We start from the raw sequence: 10,042 nt of genomic DNA, 5'->3' as shown, positions 1-10,042 counted from the left end.
CACTCAAATGAAAGGTTTTGTCTCAACATGAACAAGGTGGAATGTGGAAATCATATGTGATTGGTTGAAACACAGAAGATGCACTTCCTGTTAAATTTAGCAAACCCATGATCCATGTTCAGTGAATCTAAGCTGTACAGTTAATTGTTGGTGTTTAACATTAGACTAGCTAGCGTTTCCAATGCAATGTTGTAATTCTTACCATATAATTTAATGCTTACTGTAGTTCAGATCCTTGCTGTCTTTTAATTTCTCTGTGTTCTGATGCCTACTTCAAATAGTGTTTCTCAGTCAGACTGACGTGAGGGAGCTTGAGGGAGTCAGATATTCAGCTTAGGTGGCAGGAGCTTGAAGGGTAAGAATCATGAGTGGTTTGAAGCCCTGGAGCAGGTGGGAGAAGAGAAGAGTAATGATCTTCCTTCCCTCAAAAATAACAAGCAAAGTGCCTTTGAGCAAGGCACTAAGCCCTTACTCGAGGAGATGTCAGCAGGACGGATGCTTGCCAATATGGGGGCTTTAACTCCTGCCACCCTCCTTCCAGTTATGTGGAAATCTGAAATCAATGATCAGCAAAGCTCAAATTAATTACAAACACTTAATTCATCTGACTTTCACAAGGTCCATGATGGTGGCAACTTTTGGAATGGTTTTCAAAATGTAAACGTTTTGTCTTGCATGATATGTCATTTGCTGTTGTCTATCCACAGGATGAAGAAGCCTTGAACTACGCAGTCTTGTATTTGCAAGGGAGAGGAATGAAAATAGGCCCACCACAGGAATGTATAGATTCATGCTGACTGTTACAGATGCATGTATGCCACATCATATTACATTATCTTGGTGATTCAGTCCAGAACTTATTTGACCTTCTGAATTTAGGGTATATTGGTGTATGTTGGAATTAAACCTAAAAATACAGGTCAGTTTTACTGCAGTGTTTACAGACATTACAAGTGTAGCCAACCCCTTCTACATCTACATGAACAACTCAATATACAGTATATTAACTAGACACATACTGTCAGGACTTATATCGGAAACTCATTTGCAATAAATTTCAGTGAAGTAGTGAAATAAATCGTCAATCCAACAAAGCCAGTATGTGGGTGATAGCGTCTCATGCTGCAAACATATTTATCCTTTATCCCATTATTCATTTTTGGATAAAAAGTATATCAGCGGATACAATTTGTTTATCACCATTCCCTTGCCATTTATAATTTTATAAATATGTGCTATGAACGACAAAGTTAGCTCAAGGTAGTGCGAAAATAGCACAGATTGATTACAACTGGCCTCTACTACTTAATTTTCAAATATGGGACCTAAAGTTCATGGTGTCATTCACATGGTAGTTGACATCTTAGCACTTCATAGGATGTATCGCAAAACTGGGAGCAGCTTTATTTTCACATTGACAACCGTGCATAAAATCTTGTCATGGGTGTTGAAGGGATTTCATCGATCCTAAGGTCAGGAGAGTTGCTCTACTTATAAAGGCCAATGTAAAACATCAGTTTAAGTAGAAACATGAAAATCAAAAAAATTGGAATTATGAGGTTTTTTTACACAGCTACAGTGATACGTTTATGTATGTTGAAGATAAAAAATAATTCTGGCCTTGATTTTCATCTAATAAGCCATTATCTAGGTTTAGATTTTGTGAAATGGTCTATTTAGGGGAATCCCTCATGAAATAATAGTTTCTACATTTGGGAACTTCTGCTGAATTTGCCTGTTTATCTTGAGGATTTTTTTTGAGAACTTCCAAAGCTATATTACATATGTCCCTTATGTTATGTGTCCCTCTAACAATTTTGCACATTTCACAAGAGGGTTTGGAGAAGAAGGTCAATGCATGAAGACAGGCCTGTGATACCAGTTCCTCCTCACGCCTAAAAGCACAACTCGCAGCCATCGCGTGCTTTGATGATGAAAGCTCACCATGCTTTGAGCACCCATTCGTGGGCCTTACCACTTCAGAGCAGACATGTGATCTCCTCAACTCAGGCACTAGAGAGAGGCCCAGATATTGTTACCAAAATAGAGCCGGGGATGAAGCAACCCATCTCCTTCTGTAAGTTTGTGATGTTGCACCACATCGCTCCCCTCTCAAATACCACTGAATTTTAGTGAGTAAATATGTATTTCCCATGCACTAGAGGAGTCGGGTTTATATTAATGAACATCCACTACTGCCTTGCAGAGAAAGATACTAGCAGTTACTGCTATTTGTATTTGTGTCTGTATTTCTTCAGCCAAACAAATTATTTGTAATTTTATTTGTATTCGGATAAATCCAGAAGTGAGCGGGGTTTAAACCGGAAGTGGGTGAGGTTTCGACTGAAATGGTAAAAATCCCCCCCAAATTTGTCCTTGTATCTAGGCAACCATACACAAAATTAATTATGTGATTACAAATTTAGGAAGAAAAATTAATTTCCCTGAATCTGTAATAGAGAGCCAGGTCAAAAGTCCAGGTATTTCATTGTGGTAAATATGTCAAATATGTTTTGTGCCACTAGCCTGGGGCTAGTGGCACAAAAATAGTTTGTGTGAATCAAGTGCTTCTGTGTCTGTAGTTTCGCAGCACTGTGTGATTTGCACACCAGTGCCTTGGAAACAACAAGTAAAGCCACATGCAGCAGCTAAGCTTAGAGACGTGGGCTGTGGCTGGCCATCTCTCTGTGTCTGACAGACCACCAAGGCTGTTTACTCAGAACAGACCTGACTATGGGCATCAACAGGATGTGTAGGCTACAGGATGCTAATTTTAGTCTAAACAGTTTACCTGACACTTTTAGTTTTGGCTTCCTGGATGTGTAGGCCTACTCATTTATAGTACAAATCAATATCTAAAAGTTATACAATCCCTGTATTGGTTCATTTTTTTGTTTTTAAAACAGTAGATTTAATAATAAATTAAGATTTTACAGTGGTAATTTTAAAAATGCCGTTATATTTGCTAAGGTTACCCTACACAAACAGCCCAAAAAATAATTAGGCTTGCAAGAAACTAACTTTTGAATGTGAGTTTCCTGACAAAAGAGGAGGGTCAAAGCCCTGAGGTGGAGCAGTAGTAGCCTGAAGATCAGAGAAGTGGGTTTGTGAGCAGAAGATCGTGGTTCAACCCCCATCACTTGCTTAACAGATCTGGGTGGAACCAGTGAATGAGCAGCACTCTCCCCTCCTTCAACAACTGCAACCCAAGAAAGGCACTAAACCCCCAACTACTGCAGTGGAAACGCTCAGTGACTAACAGTGCATGACTCTAGTATCACTGGGCAGGTGTGAGGTTGTGTAACCCTCCCGCCGCCTGTGATTCCTCCTGCAAGCTGCTGTTGTAAATTTTAAAAAAATGTAGTGTTATTCCCCTTGCGTTGTTGAAAAGATTACAAAACGAGAAAGAAAAAAAAAATACTTTGCCCCCCCACTTGCTTTCCTGAGACTAAAACTGAGAGCATGACAGGAAGAGTAGCCCCTGTGAGTTCACACCTTGTTCTGACAGCACAACCACAATGATGCTCAATTTTCCATGTATCATTGTTTAGCTGCGGTTGTGTGTGTGTGTGTGTGTGTGTGTGTGTGTGTGTGTGTGTGTGTGTGTGTGTGTGTGTGTGTGTGTACAAATACACAAGAAAGTATATGTACTAAATCACTCTGAGAAAACAAGGTCCTTGCCCCAGTGACAAAAGGTACAGCTCTGTGCCTCGCTTCCTCACAGTGCATGCATATATTCATGGATGCAAAAGGATGTGTTCAGTTGTTTGTTTAACTGTCTCTTCTTAAATTTGGCATAAAAGGACAAAAGACCCTTGTCAAAAAAATCGTCCAAATGTTGTATAAATTGGTACACAAATTTACAACCTACAGAGAACGGACTTGGCCCACACAGCCTTGATCTGAATTAATAACATTCAGATCATCTTTTTAACAATGTGGAATATCATCAACTCTGGCAAACCTTTGGCCTGGAATAATGGGGTATTGCAACCCAGATCAGTCCTTGTTCATTTACTTGGACCAACTGTAAATGAACTGGACTGCAACTGTCTGTTCTATTGCCTTTCCAACTCTATGTTGAAGGGATGATGGCCTGCAGTACAAAACTTATTCCAGAGGTATTTGACAATAAAGACAGTAAAAACCTAGCTGATCACCGAACACACGGCATGCGGCTCTATCAAATCAATTCATACTGGGGTTTTTTTTTTTTTTTTTTTTCCAACATCCAGTGGAGGGAGTGGAGGGAGGAGAGAGTGGATGCTATGCAGTCAAGGGTATGAGCCAGATTCACACCCACAATGTCACAAGTACACAACATGCTCCTTAGTCCGCTGACTCACCAGGTCACCCTAATTTGTTCCCTTCCAAACACAACACTGTTGTTAGTTGTTATTCTCTGCAAATGTTCCAGTGAACTTATTTCCTGTTGTTTGAAGTATGATTTTTCCACAATTTAAATAATAATAATAAATTCCAGGCTGAGACATTGAGATAAACATGAAATGTTTGTAATAATATATGAAACAAAAACCCCAAACAAGTCTCACTAACAATGGACTGTCAAAACATTTCAGCATTTCAACATAATAGACCTATACCATAAAATGAGCTAATCAACTGCAGCCTAACTGTAGAATCTGTTTAAAATAGTTTTCTAGCTATTACACTGAGTACAGCAGTTGGTCAGTGTCAAATGTGTAATTAATTTAGGGTTGATAAATACTCTGGTGCCACCTGGTGAACTAGAGGAGTTAAAATGTCTTACAGTTCCCTCTCACAACTGATGTGAATGATGCTCATTATATCCTGAGCTGCCAATTTTCTACACTAATGCCATTCACTACATTTCACCACATTTATGCCATACTAACTGTTATAATCAATGTCAGAGACAGTGTTAGGGGAAGTTACTTTTACAACTAATTAGTTACTTTGTTGCTTATCTTAAAAAGTAACTATGCTTCTGTTACTCTTTATAAAAAGTAACTTGTTAAAGTACTTTTGTGTCACCCACTTCAAAAACACGCCGTAGCAATATGGCTTTTGCTGCCAAGTGTGTCGATCATTGTTTTAGAATGTTGTTTTTCCAATTAACAGCATGTTGTTTGCGTGAGATGGCATGGGATTTTCAGTTTTTTTTACTTTTTTAAATTTGCGCTGATGAAAATGAAACCATATGAAAGAAAATTAACAGTAAAATAAAGTAATCTGATAACTCTAACATGTTACAAACTAACATATTTCCCCCAACACTGATCAGAGTCATGGTAGCTTGGCTGACTGGAAGTTCACCAGTTTAAATCTTTGCACTGTGGAAGAAAATCTGAGCAGAGAAAGTTGACTGAGTGTTGCTCGCCTCTCCCTTTCACTACCACTGATTTCCTTATACACAATGCTCTTCAGCAAGGCATTTAACTCCAGTGGAGTTGCTTAATGGCCAACAGTAAAAAAAAAAAAGTAGTTATACAAGGCAGTTCCCAGGTATGAATGAGTAGCAGGGTGTTGCTGAACAAGAGGTCATGTGTGCTCAATAAATCTCGCCTAGACAAGGACTTCAGGACATTCAAATATGTCCATGTTTACACTTTTGCATTTCTCTTTGCAGAGCCAGTGAGGGGCAATACATATTACAATTAAACTTATCCAGCCATGATCAACTGTCAACATGCTCCCATCAGAAAAGACTTTTGGCCAAAGGTGTGTCTCAAGTTTGACTTCCTCAGAAGAGAAATGGTTAATATTAACTGCAGCTATCACCCCATAAAGTTGTACAGCGCAGCTTGTAGTTACTATGAAGATAAATTTCTTGCCACCACACCTTGTTTGTCTATGTCGACAGTCAGCCAGTTAGGACCCGCTATGACCAATCCCATTTATATGGCGCTTTCCAGTCCCTCCCTGCTCTCAGAGAGCAAGGGCACTGCATGAGAAACTACTGAATCAAACCAGAATACAAATTTTAACCAACAAAATCATGACAAAACATTGGCGAATAGTCCCGGTGTATCTATGGAGTGTTTGGCACTTCCAGATTCTTCATGTTGCAGCTTTCAATCTGGACACCCAGAACGTACTGAGGAGAAATGGAGATCCAGGGAGCCTCTTTGGATTTTCTATTGCTTTGCACCAGCAGCTGAACCCCGTCAGTAAGAAACTGTGAGTGAAATTAAATTATTTGATTGAGTTTTATGAAATTAAATCAAGTTGTGCAAATAAAGAGTTCAGAATTGTCATTGTTTATTTAACGGGTAAGTAGTGATACTTTAATCGTATGCTCCCTTGTGGAAACTGTAAACTGATTTGAGGAAAGAAAAAAAAAAGCAGAAACAAAAGCTGCATTGCATGTCACTGTGACTGTCTTACCAAATGACACTTGAGGTATTTTCCCCCCAGATTGCTGGTAGGAGCGCCACGTTCAAAACATCAGAACCAGGCAAACGTTACGGGTGTTGTCTACCAATGTGAACTTGCTACAACATCCGAGCGCTGTCAGCCTATTGAGTTTGACAATGATGGTTTGTTTGACTATTATATCTGAAATTTTATGACTCACCATTGTGTGTTTAATGCGTTGCCATTATGTTCACATCAAGGCTAGTTAGTGAGCTTTCCTTTCAACTGATTTTTCCAGAGTTCCTTGATAGCAGAGGCATAAACGGCCAGTGGATGGGGGTTAGGGTGATAAGCCAAGGTCCCGGTAAAAATCTTATGGTAAGGGAAACACTCACACATCAAGAGGAGTCGTTTTACAGTTTGCTTTGAAAAAAAATCACTTAACATTTTTTGTGTAACTCTACCATTCCCTCATAGACCTGTGGTCATCGATACCAGCAGTGGAGCCCAAGCCCAAACCTTTATATCCCTCACCTGGTGACTGGCCAATGCTACATCTTAGGAGATGACCTACATGTTGGAACGGCAGAGAGGATGTGGAGGAGGGTAGTTTGTGACACTGAACACCTAGACAGGCGTCAGAAGGACCCAGATTGGTTTGCATACTGCCAACAGGGTCATGGAGCATCTTTTGCCAAGGACAACAGATCTCTGTTGTTTGGAGCACCAGGGGCTTACCAGTGGAGAGGTACCATTAAACTACTCAGGTGTTTATTTGTTTCATCAACCAAAATGACCAGGCATGTATTTGAGACAGGCCATTATTGGAGATGGGCTTTCATTTTATTTCTATCTTCATCTTTTATCTGCATCAAAGCCAAGAAGTCACAGCTGAATGCTTGAATTTAAGTAAAGGGTTTAATATTCTGTTGTTGTTGTTGTTGTTGTTGTTTCTCATACAGTCTCCCGTTGCATCATTACTGTAAATACCTAGCCAGCACATGGTAGTGATAATATGATGGTTGCTGGGTGCATGTGTTTTATTGCCTGCAATATAAGCAATATTTTAACCAAGCATTCACTAAAGCCAAGCATTTACATTCTAAAATTAATTATATTTCCCAGGCTACTAAAAGAAGCTCTGTTTTACGGTACATGTTTGAATGGACCAGGCATGGGAGGTTTTGTAGGAACCATTTTTTTCGGTCTGTTTGTTTTCACTTGCTGCAGGATTATAAGCCTTGCTATTCTGTGTTTTCTTCTGTTCTGTCGTTCAAAGGAATTGTTCGAATGGAGCCCTTGGACAACCTGGCGGTGTCCAGTGAAGAGGCTCGGGAGACTGGAGATATAGACCAATTTAACCCGAGACTCATTCCTCTCCAGAGGAACAGCTACCTAGGTCAGTTTCTAGTGTGGTCACAGTCAGTTACGTTTGTGATGCCACATTTGAAGTTGAATCCTGGTTATTAATCTGAAAGGATGAAAGGAAGATGTGCTTTTCAGAAGTGAGAATGTTCTTTTCATTTACTGTTTGTATTTAAAGTGATTTCAGCCACATCTAGTAGTACCCCAAAACTGTAGTCCTATTCCTTTATGAAGTATAAGTGTTGTATGAAATAGACACTTCATTTTTGTCCATCAGGATTCTCAGTTGACTCTGGAATGGCCCTCACCAGGAAAGGTGAGCTGACCATAGTATCAGGAGCACCTCGGGGAGGATACAGCGGCAAGGTGACATTTCTTAAGATGGATCCTCTGGCACAGAGAAGTTTGTCTGTGGAGTTAGTTCTCTCTGGTCCAGGCCTGGCCTCCTCCTTTGGCTACGATGTGGCGGTGGTGGATCTCAATGGAGATGGGTAGGTTAAGTGTTTACATCTTTCAATTAATAAATAATTCTTAGTTTTTTGTTTCAAAGGGGTAAAGTGTTAGATTTTTGCTACTCCATAGCACAAAATGACCATAATAATGACTCAACAATAACTTTCCCAGGTGCTGAGATTTATGGCTTTTAAAACTGACTTTCCAGCCTTAATCTCTCTTTTGGTATAAAAACTCCCTGTCTATTGAGATTTCAAGATACTCCCCCACAATCAAAAGCACACTTGCCTTTCAAATAATTTGCTAGGATGGTCTATAGTTTCTGGTACTCCTTGTGTTGTCCAGTGTGTCAAATCGCACCAATCTAGTCCACCTTGTAGATTAAAACCACTGCTATGAAATATATGCAAATACTTTGACCCAAGCCTGATTTTCATAGAATGCTTCACTTGGTGTGCTTTTGAAAATACAGTCAGAATCACTTTATTTGCTAAGTACAGTTAATGTGCAGGAATTTGTCTTATTAGGGGTACATAAAGGCAAACATGGTACAGGAACTACAGAACCTCACACTATGTACATACAGATATTCAGCCTTCTGGCACTACAAACATGGTTCCCTGAGTCTGTTATCACAAGATTGTTGTCAAAGTTAATGTATTGTTGGTGTTTCCAGGTGGGACGACCTTGCTGTGGGCGCACCAGAGTTCTTTGTCAAAGATGGTGCGGTGGGAGGAGCGGTCTATATCTATATCAACAACAAAGGAAAAGACTGGGAGAAGACTGATCCCACCCAACTTCTTGGACACAAAGATTCTATGTTTGGCCTGGCGGTGGAAAACATAGGAGATGTCAATCAAGATGGTCATGGAGGTTGTGAGGTTTCTAATTGCTTGTTTCTAATTCTTCTAATTGCATATGTTATTTTTTCTGTTTTTTTAATTTTCCAGAATCAATTATTGCTCTTTCTAGCTGTGACTTTCTTAAAGCTTGAAAACATTTTGAAACTTGCCTGTCCTGCTTTCAGGGAACCTGGGTTTAACTAACCTACTGATTTTTCTGTCTAACTTAATTATGCTGTGGCCGTAGTTCTCCACTGAAATCAGATGTTAAACTTTACTGACAGATATTGGAGTGGGAGCACCATACGACGGTTCTGGTCGAGTATACCTCTACTACGGCTCATCAGATGGCATCAACAAAAAGCCAGCACAGGTGAGGTGATGATGATGATGATGATGATAATACTTTATTGTCAGATCCAGTCTGAAATTTTTCTTGCATCACAGCAGCTCCATTTGCAACATCACAAAAAAGACAAAAATTAAGACAGGACACAAAGATACATACATAGGGAATGAGTGTGTGCCCAGAGATAGTTGAGTGGTTAAGTCTCCCGCCGATGGAACCACATTAAAAACAACATACATAAAATTGAACTCTGCTTTATTGTTGCATATTTAGGTACTGTCATCAGGATCCAAAACAGTAACTCTATTTGGATATTCTCTGTCTGGCAACCTGGATGTGGATGACAATCAGTATCCTGACTTGGCTGTTGGATCACTCTCAGATTCTGTCTTTGTTTACAGGTAATTTAGGTTAAAAAAAAAAAGCACACGGACTGTCCAATCTTGGTGGATATGAATGGGTTGAATAGGTTTTAGTTCCAGTCCAGCACCTGTTTCAATCAAACTCCTCATACTGTAAAGTACATTGTGCATGGGTTAAGTTATGGAGAAAAAATTCTCATATTAGGTATGTGTAAACTTACGCTAGCAAATCCAATATCATCTTTTAAAACATATTAAAACACACCTTCATAGACTTCGTTTTTAATGCAATGTTTTGATTCTGTGCACTGTGTAAATTGTTGTTTTTTGTG

At 39.5% G+C, this 10,042-nt stretch overlaps 1 protein-coding gene across 1 annotated transcript in view; it reads left to right on the top strand.

The window, feature by feature from the left end:
* The first annotated feature begins 4,304 nt into the window (after positions 1–4,304).
* Positions 4,305–10,042, top strand: part of LOC139912507 (integrin alpha-6-like) — a 15,414-nt gene continuing 9,676 nt past the window's right edge. Inside the window, exons 1-10 of the mRNA XM_078289028.1 lie at positions 4,305–4,313; positions 6,038–6,162; positions 6,400–6,521; positions 6,638–6,717; positions 6,817–7,087; positions 7,619–7,738; positions 7,982–8,195; positions 8,834–9,030; positions 9,284–9,372; positions 9,622–9,749. Of these exons, the coding sequence (XP_078145154.1) occupies positions 4,305–4,313; positions 6,038–6,162; positions 6,400–6,521; positions 6,638–6,717; positions 6,817–7,087; positions 7,619–7,738; positions 7,982–8,195; positions 8,834–9,030; positions 9,284–9,372; positions 9,622–9,749 (1,355 nt within the window). The remainder of the gene's footprint in view (positions 4,314–6,037; positions 6,163–6,399; positions 6,522–6,637; positions 6,718–6,816; positions 7,088–7,618; positions 7,739–7,981; positions 8,196–8,833; positions 9,031–9,283; positions 9,373–9,621; positions 9,750–10,042) is intronic.

This window comes from Centroberyx gerrardi, chromosome 16, assembly GCF_048128805.1.
Source record: "Centroberyx gerrardi isolate f3 chromosome 16, fCenGer3.hap1.cur.20231027, whole genome shotgun sequence".
Classification (NCBI taxonomy): domain Eukaryota; kingdom Metazoa; phylum Chordata; class Actinopteri; order Beryciformes; family Berycidae; genus Centroberyx; species Centroberyx gerrardi.
This window is presented reverse-complemented; position numbering and strand designations above follow the sequence as displayed.